The following is an 18,839-nucleotide window of genomic DNA, read 5'->3' as shown; positions in this document are numbered from 1 at the left end:
ATAGACTGCACCTTCGCTTATATTACTGATTAGGTTTCATTTAAAACATGTCATCTTCTCTCTTCCTGCCCAGTCCAGTTTTTATCAAATGGGTCAGCTGATATGCGAAGCGTTCACCAGGCGTCTCCTCGACTTTGAATCCTGGAGAAAACCATCCAAGTTTGTCTCATTCCTGTAAACACGCTGCGTTGTAAAACTCTGAGTTGGCATTCCCGTAAAAGATCGACGTGCTGTAAACCTTTGCTCACTGCTGCTTGCTCCATACTTTCATGCTTATATGTACATATGATCAGAAACGGGAGAAAAACAACAAAAACATGGAAATCTGGATTTTAAAGCTCTGAAATGAAACATTTTTAATAATAAGAGAGGGAAGAAAGGGAAAAGATTTTTATGACAGATTTAGATGGTGATAAGTAATCAGCAGGAATTAAACTATCTAAATGGTGTGTGTGTGTGTGTGTGTGTGTGTGTGTGTGTGGGTTGGACTTTATCCTGATCTATTTTAACTGTACGACTTTATCAGATTCAGAGTCATTGCAGCATAAACAGTCTCCTCTGACTTTGCTCTTGAGCAGAGCGGCTACATTAAACCCCACCTGGACGTTTTGGGTTTCTTTTTTTTAAAAGCTTCATTATTTTATTTTTATTTTATTTTTTAAAATAAAAGTCAGTCATGATCAGCCGAAACTTTAAGAATGTGTTGGTGGTCTCCATTGGATTTCTGTCTCTGTTTACGGCTTATGGAGGCCTGCAGAGCTTACAGGTAAATGATGCTAAAATGTTTATTTTTATTTCAAAAAGTGCTAAAAATAAAGATTTTAATTAATGCTCATTCATTAAAGAAGGGATTTTTTAAGTCTAAATAATCATAAAACCATGTTTGTCACATTACATGAATAAATTCAAGTGTGAAAATGTCAGAAAGTGACACTTTGTGATTTATTTAAAATACAAATCTTTAAATTTAATCTAAAAAAATTATTTTGCTTAAATTTTTACTTTAAGTTCAACTTTACATTAAGTTCTTAACCAGACTCTTTAAGACCCGTCTGGTTTCAGTTCTGACCGTCTGGAAAACAATAATTGATGGGCTGAGTAAAATATTTTATTAAATACACATTTAAATGGAAAACTATTAATACTCTTAATATCTTGTCACATTTCTAATAAAAATGTGTTAATTTAATTTAATTTAATTTAATTTAATTTCCCTTTGGGATTAATGAAGTATTTTTACATTTATTAATTTGTAATGTATTTTATTGGGATTTTTAATATTGTATCAATTAAAGTATTACTGTATTTAATCAATTAGTGTGTTATTAAAGTTAAAGTGTTTTACAAAATAAATATCTGTAAACCAGTGGTTTATTAGACATAAAAATATTTTTAATGTAAAAAAGGTGTCGATAGGCTAAAATCTTTCATTAAATTCACATTTAAATCAGGAAACTATTAATATTCTTCATATTTAACACTAAAATTGTGCATATTATTTTGATTTTCAGTGATATTCCAGCATATATTGTTAAATTTAAATAAAAACCTGTTGTCTCCTTTAAAAACTGATTGGTTTCTGATTTCTACTGTATTTTGTGTGGTGCAGAGCAGCTTGAATGCGGAGCAGGGGATGGGCGTCGCGTCCCTCAGCGTCATCTACGCCGCCATCATCATCTCCTCCATGTTCCTGCCGCCCATCATGATCAAAAACCTGGGCTGCAAATGGACCATCGTCGTGGGAATGGCCTGCTACGTGTCCTACTCATTCGGAAACCTCTACCCTGGATGGTAAAGAGCCGAGTTTTTAAAAAAATCTGACCAGGAGAGGCTGATTAAACCTCTAAAAATCATGAAAATCAACAAACAAATGGAAACTTTCGGACGTTTGAGTCAGAAAATCATGGTGTGGCTTTCATTTTTCTGTGCAGATTCACATAAATTTACAAGATCAGAAATCTTATAGGAAATGTGCAATAAGACAAATAAGACAAAACTAATTGAAAAGTGGCATTTTAGCAAGATATAGGAGCTTGTTTAAAGTAAATAATTCCTTAATATTGATGAAAAACATGGGAAAATGTCTTGTTTTAAGTGAAATAATCTCCCAATGGAACTAGAACTTTTTTCATCCATATTAGTTTCACATATCATCTTGAAATATTTTTTAATATTATTATTAAGAACATTATTATTATTTTGTTTTTTGTTTTTTTATTTGTAATTTCTCAAATGTACCTCAAAAACGATTTTGGATTTGGATAAAAATTGGGTTAATTGTATGCTAAATGATGTATTTTAGCTTTATTTTATGTTTCAAGCCGTTAAATTGCAAAGTTACATTTATTTAAAGTCATGTTTGATAAATTAATCATTTTTATAACAACTGAAGGCAACATGGTTACTTGATTGTGCTATAAAATTATATGATGTGCCTAGAAAACACATAATATCGCCTCTTTAAAGGTAATTTTATCCCTTTTTTTCTCAACTCCCTCAAATGTATTTAATTTTTCTGCTGTTTCTGTCTACAATGTGATTATAATTAGCATATTTTATAGAGTTAAACAAAATAATTTGAGGAAAAAGCCCACAAAAACACCTAAAAGTGAATTTTTTTGAGTTCCTAATTATTGAGTTAAATCATATTATATATAAAAATAATCTGTGTGCAGAATAAGCTTCACTGGGTTAGAGGTGCAGCTCAGCTAGGGGAAAGTTGTGCAGAAGGAAGAGCTCACCTGCTGAAACTACAGTATTTAGTCTTTTCTTGATTAAACAAACTGATATTTAATGGCACAATGAGCTGAAGTTAGTTTAGATTCCCAACAATAGAAAAAAACAGCCTTGTTAAGGTCAAAGTTCATAGAAAACATTACAGGCTCATTTTAGGCGTTTCTGCACAAAACTGAGTGACAAATCATGAGCAACAACTTGTAATGCACTAAAATTATCCTGCACTGCAAAAACTCAAACTCTGCAAAAACTCAAACTCTCACTAAACTAAAATACTTAGAAACTAAGTATTTTAGTTTAGTTTCTAGGGCAAATATATTAGTACAGTTAAAATAAGACAAACTAACATAAAAGTAACTTTTTAGCAAGATATCAGCGCCTGTTTTTCCTTAATATTGATGGAAAGTTCTTGGCAGATTATTTCACTTTAAACAAGACATTTTCCCCATTTTATAAATAAACATTTTTAATCAATGTACTAATATATTTGCCCTAGAAACTAAACTAAAATACTTGGTAAGAGTTTGAGTTTTTGCAGTGCAGGATAATTTTAGTGCATTACAAGTTGTTGCTCATGATTTGTCACTCAGTTTTGTGCAGAAACGCCTAAAATGAGCCTGTAATGTTTTCTATGAACTTTGACCTTAACAAGGCTGTTTTTTTTTCTATTGTTGGGAATCTAAACTAACTTCAGCTCATTGTGCCATTAAATATCAGTTTGTTTAATCAAGAAAAGACAAAACACTGTAGTTTTAGCAGGTGAGATCTTCCTTCTGCACAACTTTCCCCTAGCTGAGCTGCACCTCTAACCCAGTGAAGCTTATTCTGCACACAGATTATTTTTATACATAATGTGAATTAACTCAATAATTAGGAACTCAAAAAATTAAACTTTTAGGTGTTTTTGTGGGTTTTTTCCTCAAATTATTTTGTTTAAATCTATAAAATATGCTAATTATAATCACATTGTAGACAGAAACAACAGAAAAATTAAATAAATCTGAGGGAATTTAGAAAAAGGCATAAAATTACCTTTAAAGAGGTGCTACCATGTGTTTTCCAGGCACATTGTCCAGATCCCTCTTGAAAATGAGATCTAGATCTCAACACAGTTTACCTGGTTAAATAAAGGAAATAAAAACTATTTTAAAAAATCATGTAATTTTATAGCACAATCAAGTAACCATGTTGCCCTCAGTTGTTATAAAAATGCTACATTTATCAAACATGATTTTAAATAAATGTAACTTTGCAATTTAATGGCTTGAAACATAAAATAAAGCTAAAAAAATCTATTTAACATTTCACACATCCTCTTTAAAATGAAATCCAAAATTGTTTTTGAGGTAGATTTGAAAAATTACAAAAAAACAAAACAAAAATAGTAATAATGTTATAAATAAAAATACATTTCAAGAAGGTATCAATCCAACACAGATATCGACTTGGTATCGATATTATTGATATCTTGGATCGATCCCTGTAGATGTTAGCTTCTCTGTTAGCATATAACAGTAATGCACTTAACTAATTATTCACTCTTATGATTTGAATCATTTAATCAGTGGCATACATACCAATGGACCAAACTAGGTGCTTTCTTATTGTGTACTCAAACTTCTGAATTCAAAGTGAAAGCATAATTTAGCATTTTTCAGAAAAATAAAAGTCAAAATTCCCAACATGTGGATAAATTAAGGTGCTATCTGCAGGTACACCCTCATCCCAACCTCCTTCATCCTGGGTCTGGGCGGCTCCCCTCTGTGGTCGGCTAAATGCACCTACCTGACCATCAGTGGGAATGTGCAAGCTGCCAAGGACAATAAGAAGGGTGCTGATGTGGTCAACCACTACTTTGGGATTTTCTTCTTCATCTTCCAGTCATCTGCAGTTTGGGGAAACCTGATGTCGTCGCTGATCTTTGGGCAGGACAGCAACATCGGTAAGCAGACGATCCAGTAAAGCTTAATGTCAGCCATATTAAAGTTAGAGGCTTACAAACAAGCTGAGATTACACTTTAACATTAGCTTCTGCTAAATACTGCGTTAGTGTAGCGCTCTAACATTATCTTTTCCTAAATACTGCGTTAGTGTAGCGCTCTAACATTAGCTTTTCCTAAATACTGTGTTGGTGTATCGCTTTAGCATTAGCAGAACTAATGTTTATAATTAATAGTTTTGGGGTTAGAGCAACTAACCCTAAAGCATTGCTAACTTTTTAGCTAGCAGTGCCCACCACTGCTCTTGGCTGTTTATAATTTCTGACTGTTGACAATAACTATATTCATTTTAGTAGTTTCCCTCTGATGCCAACAACCTCATAACACTTCTTCCCAGGTTATTTGGCAGCAACAGATGTTTCTTGAAGGTCACTGCATGGCGCACACACGAAGTTACCATCATGGTTTAAATGTTTTCTTATCAGTTTATAAATGATTAACTGATGGGTTTCTCCAGAAAGGACGTTCTTGTTTTATTTTCTTCCTGTTCTGATAGATTAGATTCAACTTTGCAAATTGACCATGGAATAAATTTCCAAGGTCATGTTACATGACCTTGGAAAATTGTCAAACCAAACAAAAAAGGAAAGAAAAACACCTTTAAATGCCACGCCATCATCTTAAAACACAAGTGGAAAAATAGACAAAGACTCTCAAAGACAACATTTCTCCTTAGATGAACCCTAAAAAGCAGTGGAAACCAACATCTCTGCAGGTTTTGCTTTCTCTATTTATTTTCTTGGTGTATTTAATATTTGCATGTGTTTATTTCTTCCAGCTAACATTCCAGAGGACATCCTAAGCACCTGTGGAGCACATGGTTGTGGAATCACTCTTGATACCAACAGCAGCAGTACCAATAGTACCACCTCCAGCAGACCTGCACAGAAGCTGATATGGACGCTTCTTGGGTGCTACATTGGTAATTTCAGAGTTTTGTTCTTCCTCACAAAACACCTTTGGTTGCAGTTTGACTAGAAAAAATGAAGGGGTGTCTATGCATCCTAGAAAAGGTCTTAAATTGTCCAAAATTCTTTTAAAAAAGTAAGTTGGCCTTAAATACTTAGATTTTTAGTCTTAGGACTTTTTCTTGTTTGACTTTTCTGTCATGCAAAAGTTAGAGTCACACATAGACATCTTCATTTTGTTTTGTTGTTGCATTTCAGTTGTACTTAGAACTGGGAATCTTCAGCTTCCCAGTCAGTAAAGTCAACTGGGAATTTGGAAGCAACTCCGACTATACCAAATATATATCTAGTTTCAAAATGGCCGCTCTTGCATCAACAGTAGCCAGATGTGGTGGAAACATGATTATTTTACAAAACACACGTAAGGGTGAGTCTAACATTAATGGCACATATAGAGCCTCAAACAAAAATTTAAAATGGTGTTTGATTATGGAAAGTAATGCTTACAATTATTCTAAGAGCTACTGCAAAGAATGTCTATGGAAAATGATTAGTCACTGAAAAAAGAGAAAAAGCCATGATTCTGAGAAAAAAGTTAATTCTGAAAATAAAGTTAGAATTCTGAGAAAAAATATAATTTATGAGGAAAAAATAATGGTTTTCCCAGTGGTCCTAATCTTTTTCCCTAATTTTGTGCTTCGCCATGTTAAAATTCTGACTTCTTAACTTTAACACTTTTACCTTGAGGCTTACGTGAAATCCACCTACAGCTTCCGCTGTAAATGGAACGCAGTATATGCTAACATGCACTTGCTAGCTAGGTAGCTAGCGTTTTTTGCGTATAACATGTAAGCGCAAATTTACACGGGCAAAATTCCTACATTTCTTTTGAGAAATAGGTCTTAAATCCAATTCATAATGGAGTCTTAAATCTGAGCTGACGAGATGTTTTTCTCGTAGGTGTTGGCGTTCTAGCGATACTCATCATATCGATATTTCTGGACAACATCGACCACGAGCAGACCAGCCAGTTTCGGGAGAACCGGGAACCGTTCTGCCACACGTTCCTGGCCACGTTCAGGCTGCTGAAGGACTGGAGGCTCCTGACGCTCATCCCACTCACCATGTACAGCGGCTTCGAGCAGAGCTTCCTCTCCGGGGAGTACACCAAAGTAAGGACACGTCAAAAAAAGAAGAAAAAAATCAAGTTGGTGCTAGAATGAGAGAGCATCATTACTTAGATTCACTGGTGTTGCTACATTATGGTCCACTGCTCAAATGTGACTCAACAATTATGGGTTTTTGAAATGGTTCATCTTTCAGTCAGCAAACAGCATTAACTTATTGCCAAAAAAACAGCCTGGTGTCCTTTTTTAAACCTTTGAACTGTCTTTAGGAGCAGCCGAGACCCAAATGGAAGTACAAAAAGGTGCAAAATACTAATTTTGTATCATAGATCCCCTTTAACATTACAAATGTAATTCTAAGTCTCAGATTTTTATTATTAAAAAAGATTCTTAAAGAATATTGCATCTTGTTCTTCCAGTCCAGAATAACATCGCATAAAATCCCCCCAAAATACAGTAAAGTTTAGGGTTGTAAAGTGAGAATATTAAACCCATAAAGGTATAAATACTTTTGGAGGTTTACTCAGATGCCTTCGCTTCGAAGCGAAAAAAGTAGGAATATCTTACAAAAACATTGCAACTATCTGCTGCCATTTTGAGTTTGTTGACGTTTCATCAACCACCTGTGAGACGTGAACCCATTTTGCTGCCTCTCTTCGCAGAACTACGTAACTTGCGCTTTGGGGATCCACTATGTCGGCTACGTGATGATGTGCTTCGGAGCGGCTAATTCGCTCTGCTCCTTCCTGTTCGGGAGAATCGCCCGCTATACCGGAAGGGCCGCCCTCTTCTTCTTTGGTAAAAACTCATTTTCTTATATGTAAACTGTTTATGTAAGGATACGTTCATACAGCATGTCTTGAGGTTTAGTCCCGATGTATTCTTTGTTCTTTTGCGTGGTCGTTCTTGCTGCTAGCTAATGATGCTTCTGCACAAAGCGGCCCGCATGCGCAGAAGATGAACATTCACGTCACACAGAAGCGCATTGTTTACGGAAGTGATAATGGATTAAACAGTTTATAGATCATTTTAAATGTTTATTCAGTAATGAGTGCTGATTTAGCACCACATATGGAAGTGGCACAGGTCGGATTTTTTTGTTTTTTATTTTATTTTATTTAGTGAAAAGATCGGAATTGTGCTGATCAGACTGCGGTGAAAAAGCCGGTTATAGACAGAGTTGGGAAGTAACTACTTACATTTACTTAATTACATTTACTTAAGTAACTTTTTGGAGGAAAAAAACTCTTATGAGTAGTTTTACTACGCTGTACATTTTATCTGAGTAATTTTATTATGACGTCTCGCTAACTGAGTAAAAATTCTGCATTTTCTACCTACTAAATAAAATACAAACGTTTCATTTTGTCTTTTATTTGAATAAAATATGTTGAAGTAGTGCTGCCAATGGTAAAAGCTCGGTAGCCATAGATGTTTGTAACCAGAGGAATCTTCTGTTTTCAGCCGCTGCGACCAACTTGGCCTGCATCATCGCCCTCCTGATCTGGAAGCCTCATCCTGACCAGTTGCCTGTGTTTTTCGTTTTTACCGCTCTGTGGGGTATGGCGGACGCTATCTGGCAAACTCAGACTAATGGTAAGAAAAACCTAAAACCTCTGCTTTGATGCTTTCATGTTCAGAAAGCAGGAAAAACATCTGGAAGGAACCTAGAAGCAGTTTGACCTGATGATATTTGTTGTTTTCTACCTTTTGTTTTGTTCAGAACTAATTATGGTTTCAGATTCAACCGCTGTAACTTGTCCTGGTTGGTACCTAAATGACATTTACTGCTCATGTAGAAATCTGAAAGATGTTTTACAGGAACTAATTTTCAATTTTACTGATAAACATTTTACAAAAACCTTGTCCTATAAAATGGGTGATGTCTTCAGTAGTTGCTTCAATATTTCTACACAATGTTTTTTCCTCATGATGCCATCCATATTATGATGTGCACCAGTTCCTCCTGCAGCAAAGCAGCCCCACAACATGATACTTCCACCAAGATACATCACAGTTATGATGGTACAAGCATCCCGGTTTTTCCTCCAAATGGTCATTAAGCCCAGACAGTTGCACTTTATTATCATTAGACCACAGGACATGTTCCCAAAGATGAAGATTTTTGTCCCTGTGGACATTTGAACATTTGGAGTCACGGCTTCTTCCTGGCGGAGCGGCTTTTCAGCCTATATTGGTACATGACAAGTTTTAATTTGGATATTGACACTCTCTTACCAACTTTAGCCAGATTCTTCACAAGGTTTCTAGTTCTGGGGTCAATCTGCATATTTCTGATAAAAACCTGTCTCCTTCTTGGACAGTATGATGGTTGGACATTTACATCACATCTAGATTTGCATGTAAATGTTTGAACTAATGAATGCGGCGCCTTTAAGCATTCCTTGGGAAATTGCTCCCAAGGATTAACCATACTTCTACAAAACTGGTTTCAACTGCATGTGCACAAGATTAACAATAAAAACAGCTGAGTTTACCTTCAAATTGACCTGTCACCTGCTCTGTTGCAGCTCTTTATGGTGTCCTCTTCCCGCGGGCCAAAGAGGCTGCCTTCGCCAACTACCGCATGTGGGAGTCGCTTGGTTTCGTCATCGCCTTCGCCTATAGCACCTTCCTGTGCGTGGAGTATAAACTGTACATCGTGCTGGCTGTTCTGGTGATAAGCATGATCACCTACCCCATCGTGGAGTACTACGAGTACAAGAATCCTACCGAGCCCATTGAACAGGCCACCTGCGAGATTGCCAAAAACAAAAACAAAGCAGATGAAGCGGACATCATTAGTCAGACTTGGATGTAGACGTGTTGACATTTTATTGTTTCCTTCTTTGACTGCTAATCCAGAACTCCTGCAACTGAAACTGAAAAAAAGTAAAACAACAGTAAAAAGGTAGAAAGCCTTTACTTTTTCTTAAATAGACCTCCTCTTGTTGGTTTTCTGGACTTTTTTTGCACTGATAAAACCAGATCAAATGTCAGAATATAAAATTTAACATTAAGTTAAAAGCAGAAACTGACATCACAAACTGATTTTTAATGTTTTTAATCTTTTAAAGGTGAACCCTTGAACAGGTTAGGATAAGTCTATGTATGAGCAAACATTCTGTAGCTCCTCCTGGGTTGCTAGGTAACAGGCTGGGCTTTGCAGGGGTTGCTAGGCAACAATGTAGCACCAGTGGAAAGTTTTTGAAATGGACTATTTTTAAGACAAAAAAACATCAACTTATTGGAGATTTTTATTTTTCTTAAGCGTTTGTGGGTTTTCTTTTAGTGAATTTTGCACAATATGTCCCTTTTAAAACATTAAATAAAAATGTCTTAGTTAAATTGATAGATTTTATTGAAATTTTTATGTTATTTCTGTAAATGTGTGTATTTTTAACTATCTGCTCAAAAACCAACAGCCTTCTTACAATAAACTATGTTTTTACTCCACTGTAGATGCAATTAAATTTATACCGTTTGTGTAAGTTTAAGTAATAAATGTGTTAATTTGAGCATTTTGTAATTGACATAACAGGTAATTTGAAGGGCTTACGGGTAAACAAAGGAAAGAGGTAAATAAATATGCATTAAAGACAAGAAATGCACAAAATACATCTGCTAACATTGAATTTTAAATAAATATCTTGGTAATCTGCAGCAGACAATGTTTTAATATTTAGGTTTTAATTTAGTTGCTTAGTTCTGCTACTGGAAACAATCATTAAAAAAAGTCCATAAAGACTTGAGAGGTTAATATGTTACATACCCAACAAAATCTATCATTTATATGAATTTTAAATTTAAGTCAAAAGTCCAAAACAACACCTTCTAAAAGGTGCTTACCTCTATTTTAATATTTTCTACCAATTTTTTGTCCTTCCACTTAACTTTCCATTAAGATTCTTGGAAGCAGCACTGAAATTTTTTATTTATTTAAAAAAAACATTATTTTTGTGACAAAGTGCTAACAACTTAGCGACTTTGGTCCACACAGCAAAAGGTTTGGACACCAATATTAATATTTTACCAATCAGAACCTGGAAAAAAAATCAAACTCCAGACTGAAAGAACGTCGCCACCGATGACGCAAGCTGAGGTTTTTCGCAGAGGCAGCGTAAACATCATAAGGAACACCAGGAGACCAACGTGTTGCATTTCAGATGGTGCTTTTATTGCAATGTGTTGCATTCCCACATTCAAAGATGTTATAGATTTGTTAGTCAAAGCATCATTTCCACAAGGTTGGCATCCTCACCTTGGAAACAAAAAGCAGAGGGACCAAATGCACGAGGTGTTTGTGTTTTGAGTGTAGTCGAGAAGTGTGTGTCGGTGTGTGTGTGTTTCTGTGTAAACTTGAGAGCAGCCACGAACATATGAATGAACAAACCTCCGAGTTTGGACTTCCAGTAGACGAAAACCAAACCAAACAAACAAAAAATAAAGAAAAATAAAAGAGTTTCGTTTGTCTTATAGCCTCCAGGGCTCTCACTCCCCTCTGGGACTGGACCCGGCCTGAGACTGATTGTCTACAACATTCTCAAAGAAAAAGGTAGATTTCTTTTATTTTCACGTTACACACCTGAACGAGAGAGAGCGGGAGGGTCTGAGGGTTTTTAAAAGAGTCCGAGAGAGAAAAAGAAAACATAACATGCATAAAATCCTCCCAGGTGAACACTGTCACTCATATTGTCTTGTAATAGCTGCTCTGATGCCTCTTTAAAAACAAACTTTACATGAGTTCTATATACAAAACTGGACAAAGAAATGAGTAAAATGTATATTATATATTTGTCTATATATTTATATATCTATTTATATTAATTTTTTACAAGGGAGGAAGTGGAACCTTGGTCTCTTCTCTTAAAATATCCACCCAGAGAAACAAAAGTGGTGAGAAAAAACTAAACCTTCGCTTAAGGCAGCACGTATAATACTCGACAACTGACGCCGTGGTGAGAATAGCTTCGAAAACCTGCATTAGGAATGAGCTGGAAGGAAATCCCGGTTGTTCAACAACTTTAAAAAATAAAAATAAAAAACCGCCGCAAGGACTCCCAATAAAACACAAGCAAAAACAGAGAAGACAAGCGACACGAGTGGTGCGTTGTCATTTACATCAGTGCACAATCGTTTGGACAGGTAAGAGGTAAGGTCTCACACTTCCCACTGACATAGAGAGAGAGAGAGGAAAGCAAAATGCTGCTGCAGAAAACGGCCGGGAACAGGAATGTTCAGAGTTCAAGCCAGAAAGGAGGATATTAAGAGTTCAACAGCGCAGAAAGGAGGGAGAGGATGTCACCTGAAGAAGAACAGCATAGTTGTTACAATTAACCCACAGAGAAAGCAGCTGCTGTGTACAATTTTTAGCTCGATTTTGTTTTCCCCAAAATGGCTCCAGTTCACCTGAACTTAAATTTTTACCAATAAACAGTTCTCAAAAGTCTACGAAACCCACTGAAAATGGGGCTTTTTAAAATTATTTCAACAAATTTTCTGCTTAATTCAATTGAAAAACAAACAGACCAAACTAAAACAGGTTCGTTTGTGTAAAACAACCTTGTTGCACAACTTTTGAAACTTTAATTTCAAAAAGTCTCAAAAGTTTTGAGCATTCATGTTCTGTACACAGTTAACATGAATTTTTAAATAAATCTGATTAACCAGAAAGAAACGATAGCCAGAGCTAAATGCACAAAATACGACAGAAAGTCTCCAGTGGTAAAAACCCCTAATCCAAAATGTCAGAGCTAACGCTGAAGCACTATTCCAAAATGGCATTTAGCTAACGCTCTAAATTCAACCACTCTATGTAAAAATTACACATTATATCGATCTCGGCAGGTAAAAATTGTTGTTGTACACCTGTCTACATGGTTATGCTTCAGGTAATGATTATTTGGAAAAGATTTTCTCTTGTTTCATCTAACAGTCGTTGATTAACTCTGTTGCTAATTTTGGCTAACTAACCACGGCAGGGTTTCGGTACAGCAATGCATTCTGGGTATAGAATAAGCGTCACTATCGCGGGTGGAGAACGTGAGAAAAAAAAAAGGTTACCGGAGAAAACTGAACTGCTCCGTAAATAATCTTCTCCACTTAAAAATAAAAGCATGATAATTAGAACACAAATGCCGAAATGTATTTAACTGAAAGTTTACAATACAGCCAAGTAAATATAAACTTTCTTAATTTATGGGAAGCTAAGTGCGCTAAATGTTTTTAAAGTTAGCTTAGCAAAGAATTAGCTCCGCCAACACCCTCATAAATAACTGAAATCCAGTAATACTTGAGACCCCCAATTATAACCTCCTACGTTAATAGTTCAAATTAGACATTTGTATGAATTAAAACTGACATCTTAAATAATTTTGGAACTGTCGCAGAAGCCGATATTGACGGCTGTATGCAAAAATGTAGCTCTGCTATTAGCACGTTAGCAGGTTAACCCAGAAGCCTCATTGCACAAACATATAATACAGAATAAGGTAATTAAAAATTTACACGGTATAAATGAAAATATGTTTTGACTTCAGAGAGAGACTTAGAAAACTTCTCAAGATGCTAATAAACAGAACACTACTGATTTAGGATGTGTAAACAATACAGCTTTTTAAATATTTTGTTTGTTTTTCAGATGAATACAAAACATTTGACAACAGAAGTGGAAAAAAGTTTTGAAATTATTTATCTTGATCTAAATGTCAAACTTTATATTTTAGCTGAGTTTTGTAGACTTTCAGGAGCCACTTTATCTCCGAATGCTAATCTGATTTTAATGGCCTTTTTCACCCCGAGCGGATCCGGATATATAAAGTGCAGAATTAGATTGTATTTGCAAGTTCCTGGGATAATCTGATTAATCTACATGTGTAAAAAAAGTCATTTATACAGTAAAAATGTGTTTTTTTTTTCTCATTTAAAAAAAAAAACCCTGGTTAACAAGGTTATTGTTAATCAGCAAATATATACACGAGGCACCTCAAGTTTGGTATAAAGTATTCGGTTGAAGAATGAGACTGAAAGCTGATAGGTCATCAAACACGGGTTTGTTTTCTTCTTTAAATGAATGGCTTAGTGTTGCTCCAGTGTAACTTCTACATTACAAATGAGGAAATGCTTGTTTAGGTAAGGTGCATAGCTAATGGTTGCAATGTTTATTTTTTTTCCTGTAAACACGTGATAGCACTTCGGGCTCAAAAAGACGGCATTGGCAGAGTCTAAACTGAGCAAACTTTGGGACATCACAGGGTTTCAACGCTGATAGGCCACTCTGAAAAGACGGAAACGAGCATGCAGAAGAACCGGAAACGAAGAAGAGCCGCTACATTATGTGTTGTCCAGTGACGATGAGGTTTGCATATGAAATCCATCAAACGCGTTGAAGCTTTGGTCAAATTTTTTTTTGTTTCGTTTTTTTTACTACTGACGGAGGCAGAAAATGATAAAAATACCCAAACGGATCAGTCAGAAACTCAACGCTTCCCCTGAAAACCAAGGCTCCACTCTCCCAGCTCTGCTTAAACCTTCTATCAACAGAGAAAATTAAATAATATGGCCTTTTTTCTTTTAAATTAACCCGTACAAAAAGCCAGTCCACACCGCTTCTCTCTCTCTCTCTTTCTCTCAGTAAAATCACATTCAGCAGTCGTTTTAAAAAATAAAAACAAACCATTCTCTGGCATAGTTTATCTGAATAAAACACCCACAGGTAACTGTGCAGGGTCTGAAAGAGTCAAAAAGAGAAACCGAACAGGACATCTTCGTCTGTTTCCATCTCAGAGAACACCAGATATACAGTATTAATCGCTTACACACACACACACTTCATGTACAAACATACATCATCTTTAAAACAAAAAATAAGAAGGTAGAAAAATAAAAACATGACAGAGGCGAGTAGTTATTGACCACAAACTCGGAGCTAGTTGTTTTTCTGTTGATTCTGAACAAATATGCATTCACATTTCTGTTATATACATTAACATCATGAGACAAACGTTAAAAACCCGATACCAGCGAACTGTAGTGAGGAAAGAGGGACTGCTTTTTGTTTTGTTTTTTTGCACTGAAAGGCTGTTGCATAACGAAACATTTCACCTTTTTGTTTTTGGGTGTGTTTTGGCTTGTTTTTGTTGCAGAAAGAGCTGCTGAGTGTCTCCGTTTATTGTCCGGACTGTAGAGGAAACCGTTTCCATTTGGGAATGCCTTTTCCATGCAGGAAAGAGGAAGAGGAGCAATGCTGTGTGTGGGGAAATATCTCTGTGGTTTAATAAAACGACACAATTGGGGGTGTGATGTGGTGGCGAAGGGGTTTTAAGCACAACCCTCATATGGAGGCCTTAGTCCTCGATGCAGCTGTCGCAGGTTCGATTCCCGGCCTTGGCGACCTTTGCTGCATGTCTTCCCCTTCTCTCATTACCCACTTTCCTGTCAATTAACTATCAAATAAAGGCCACTAGAGCAAAAAAAAAAAAAAAAATCCATTCAGATGTGTGCACAAAATAAAAACATTTTAGCTGCAATTTGCCAGTAAAATCAGCTTCTTCATCATTTCAGAACTTGAATTTAAATGTTTTGCAAATGAGGGCCAACATTTTTAAATCTTTTAAAAACACAGAAAATATAAATTAATCTCTGGGTGACATCTGGAAAACCATTAACATGTTCCCCAGTTACTAGCTTCTTTTTTGTTGAATAAAAATGCATTAATTGGATGAAAAATTAAGTAGGGATCAAATGCAATTTACCTAATAAGTTATTTTGTCTGGTAATCAGTAGCTGGGTTTCCATTACAAATGTGCGCAAAACTTTCTAAATATTCCGCTAATGTCAAAAAACACCATTTTGCAATTGCCGTGTTTCTATTAAATGAGAAATGCAATTTAAATCACATGTGAATAATTATATTAAAAGATAAAACCCTGACGCCGTTTCTCATCTAGGACAAGAAGAGTCCAACTTTAGCTTGAGTTCAGAGTTTCCTGTTTATTATTCATCAATATAAACACATCTGAGGTAAAACATTGATCGATATTAAGTCTACTTCATCCCAAAAAATTGTCAAAATTTTAACACAGGAACATTTCTGTTGTTTTGCTGAATTATTTTAAGTCAAAAGTTTTATTTGGGTTGATTTGAATGGTTTGAAATAGACAAAAGTGCAAAGTGATTTCCGCATCACACAGCATCGCTGGAGGAGTTAGCAAGTGGAATGTCGACTTGAAATATGATCGTTATGTAAGTTTTGCATAATATTTCAGGGTTTAAAAGCCGCAATTCACCTAATTATCATCAGAAATAAATTGGAATTGGAGTAAAAGTTTATTTTTTATCGAGTGAATGTGACGCCTCTCGCCTCCAATCCATCGGGAGAGAAAGGAAGAGAAACAATAATTCACTCATTTTCCACTGGATGCTTCCTAATTCATCTCAGTATAAAATGAAAACTGCATTTTTTTTCCTACTTCTGCAACAATTTAGCATATTTAAAGGCAACGTCTCAGCAGGGATGTTTTTATATAACAAAAAGTGGATTTTCTTCCTTATTTTCAATCCTTATGTTTGTTATGACTTTGAGAGACAGTGTATGACCGATCAACAGTAGTCAATAGAAAACTGTACATGTGAGCAGCCAGCGGAGTGACGTCATCAGAGGCGGAGGGAGAGGAATTCCCGATTGGATGAACACGGTTTAACCAGGAGGAAAGCTCCACTCGAATTCCTGACATCTTTAAATTAATCACCAATCACAAATCTCTGTTAGGAAGTTTATCGCTAAAGCCTCTACTTAAATTTCATTATATATGGGAACAATAACGGAAAGCGCGTCATTTGCTGCGGCACGGGGCAGCAAACGACGCGACTTGAGCTATTATTTTAATTTTTATACAACGGTTACAAACAAATGTGCTGTTTTTTGTACAAAAACAGGAGAAAGCAAAAATAAAAATGGCTAACTAGCTCCCTGGAAAATAAAACTATTTATGTTTGGGAAAAAAAAAAAAGGGAGCCACTAATAACTAATTTTTTTCAAAGTCAAATCGCTTAAAATTTCACATTTTTAGAAGCTGGAATAACTTCCTCCTCCACTGCAACATGTAGCTGTGTCACAATATGTCAAAATAAAATCTCAAAAATGAGCAGACATTATTACAACTTGTTTAAATCTAATAAAAACAAAAAAATAAATGGATCGAATCAAATTATACATTTTTCTTTTTCTGAGTATTCAATTAATTACATTTCTTTTTATCTCATAAGGAAAGCAGTTACAAGATAATAGGTTAGCTCACCCCCAAAGTCTTTGTCCTTCTGTAATGTACAAATACTACCCGCCTGCATGATGCATGTGGCAAACAACACTGATAGGCTGAGAGGAACCGTGAAGACACAAAGAGAATGAGGAGGAGAGGAAGAACCCTGCCGGGCTTCTGGATTCACATCTGCTGAGGTGAGGCTAAAATGTGATGGACAAGACAGTTAAATAATCATAACAGTCTGTTTTTATACTCTGACAGAAATAAAAAATAAAGAAAGACATTTAAGTTCAAAACTGAGCAGCATCCCCTCTGACTCCCATCCATCTGTCCGTCCCGGTTGGTGTCAAAGCTTGTTCTGGAGGTCGTAATGATGATGATGATGATGACGGAGAGAGAGCAGATTTTTTTTTAAACAACCCAAAACATAACAAATAAAACCAGAATAGAAAAAAAAAAGAAGAAGCAGAGCTTGGGAGAAACTCGCACTTCCACCAGGCACTGCAGCAGATAGAGAGGACCAGAACCAGAACCAGCTGATACTGAGCATCTATCCCACAATGCCGCTGAGGTCTGAAACCTTAACATTCCCACATCGCTGAGAGAGAAAGAGACGAACAGAAACGACACAAACAAAGGGAGATCAAAAGCCAGAGGTGCTGCTGATGTGCGGGCGTTCCCGCCATCAAGACAGAAAAACAGAAAGAGAGAGAGAAAGAAAGGAAGAGAGAAAGAGAGAAAGAGAAAGAAAGAAAAAGACAAAGAAAGAAAGAAAGAAAAAGAGAAAGAAAGAGAGAAGGAAAGAAAGAAAGAGAGAAAGGAAGAAAAAGAGAAAGAAAGAAAGGAAGAGGAGGTCGGCCCTGATTTGACAGTGACGAAAACTTGGCAAATCTACAATGATGTCGCAGTTGTTTTGTCTTGGGTCAGGAAGCAGGAAGTAGGTCACCGAGAAATGAGCAGCAAGACAACACTGCCTTTAATAGGCTGAGGCAGACAGACAGGTTGTCAGACAGATTAGACAGGCAGGTTTAAATAACACCGCTGCTCCTTTAAGTTCTGGCCCGGTGAAGTGACCAGGCCCCTCCACCGACACCCGCCCACTCCGTCCGTCCGACAGGTGAGACGGAGACAGCGGTGGGTCTGGTGCGCCGGCCTCCAAAGCAGCGGCGGCGGTAAAGAACAGTGGGAGGGAGCAGGAGAGCCGACGGGATGGGGCGGGCGTCACTCAGTGAGGAGCTGCTGGAGGAGGCTCTTCTGCTGGGCCTGGCTGGTCTGCGACCCCTGGGGAACGGGGCCCTTCTGGGGAGCCGCGGCCCCCATCGAGCCCTGGTTCAGGTAGGAGTCGCTGCCGACGAGGTTCACCGTGCACTGGACGTCAGCAAACACCTGGACCTGCTGCACCTGCAGACACAGGCGCAAAGAGCTGAAAAGGAGGCTTCATGGATGGACGAGGAACCATCATCATATCCCCTACTCCAACGTCTCTCTGCCCAGACAGACATTAAAGGCAGCAAAAGTAGAGCTAGCTAACAACTGATGCTATCATCAAGGACATGCTACTATTGCATTTTGCCTCTGCTGCCTGGATATTATGAAATACTTTTTAATTTGAATCGACCATATCCCCTACTCCAACGTCTCTCTGCCCAGACAGACATTAAAGGAGGGGCAGCAAATCTAATGCAGTGGATTATCAGTGCTTGCCAACAACTGATGGTGTCATCCAGACTTGTTAAATATCATCAACGCTGCTCTGAATTTGAGCTGCTAGCATGTCATTACAGTTACAAACTGTAAGTGTTGCTA

The 18,839-nt window shown here is 36.7% G+C and overlaps 2 protein-coding genes across 2 annotated transcripts in view; one reads left to right on the top strand and one right to left on the bottom strand.

The window, feature by feature from the left end:
- The first annotated feature begins 307 nt into the window (after window positions 1-307).
- unc93a (unc-93 homolog A) lies at window positions 308-10,232 on the top strand. The gene is made up of 8 exons (XM_015004388.2): window positions 308-766; window positions 1,610-1,791; window positions 4,449-4,678; window positions 5,515-5,658; window positions 6,605-6,816; window positions 7,434-7,569; window positions 8,236-8,367; window positions 9,303-10,232. The coding sequence occupies exons 1-8, from the start codon at window positions 677-679 to the stop codon at window positions 9,590-9,592; spliced, it is 1,416 nt and encodes a 471-aa protein (XP_014859874.2). The 5' UTR covers window positions 308-676; the 3' UTR covers window positions 9,593-10,232.
- A 694-nt stretch (window positions 10,233-10,926) lies between these two features.
- Window positions 10,927-18,839, bottom strand: part of ncoa1 (nuclear receptor coactivator 1) — a 45,726-nt gene continuing 37,813 nt past the window's right edge. Inside the window, exon 22 of the mRNA XM_015004393.2 lies at window positions 10,927-18,434. Coding sequence (XP_014859879.2) covers window positions 18,255-18,434 — 180 coding nt within the window. The 3' untranslated portion in view covers window positions 10,927-18,254. The remainder of the gene's footprint in view (window positions 18,435-18,839) is intronic.

Source organism: Poecilia mexicana, unplaced genomic scaffold, assembly GCF_051168715.1.
Source record: "Poecilia mexicana isolate PSO_F unplaced genomic scaffold, ASM5116871v1 scaffold_21, whole genome shotgun sequence".
Lineage (NCBI taxonomy): Eukaryota > Metazoa > Chordata > Actinopteri > Cyprinodontiformes > Poeciliidae > Poecilia > Poecilia mexicana.
The sequence above is the reverse complement of the archived record's forward strand: the minus strand, read 5'-3'. Positions and strand labels throughout refer to the sequence as shown.

Excerpts from the sequence above, each read along its gene's own strand:
- unc93a (XM_015004388.2), top strand. The coding sequence starts at position 677 with ATGATCAGCCGAAACTTTAAGAATGTGTTGGTGGTCTCCATTGGATTT. Across the intron at positions 4,679-5,514 it reads TGGGCAGGACAGCAACATCG|CTAACATTCCAGAGGACATC; the intron begins GTAAGCAGACGA and ends TATTTCTTCCAG. Across the intron at positions 7,570-8,235 it reads GGCCGCCCTCTTCTTCTTTG|CCGCTGCGACCAACTTGGCC; the intron begins GTAAAAACTCAT and ends TTCTGTTTTCAG.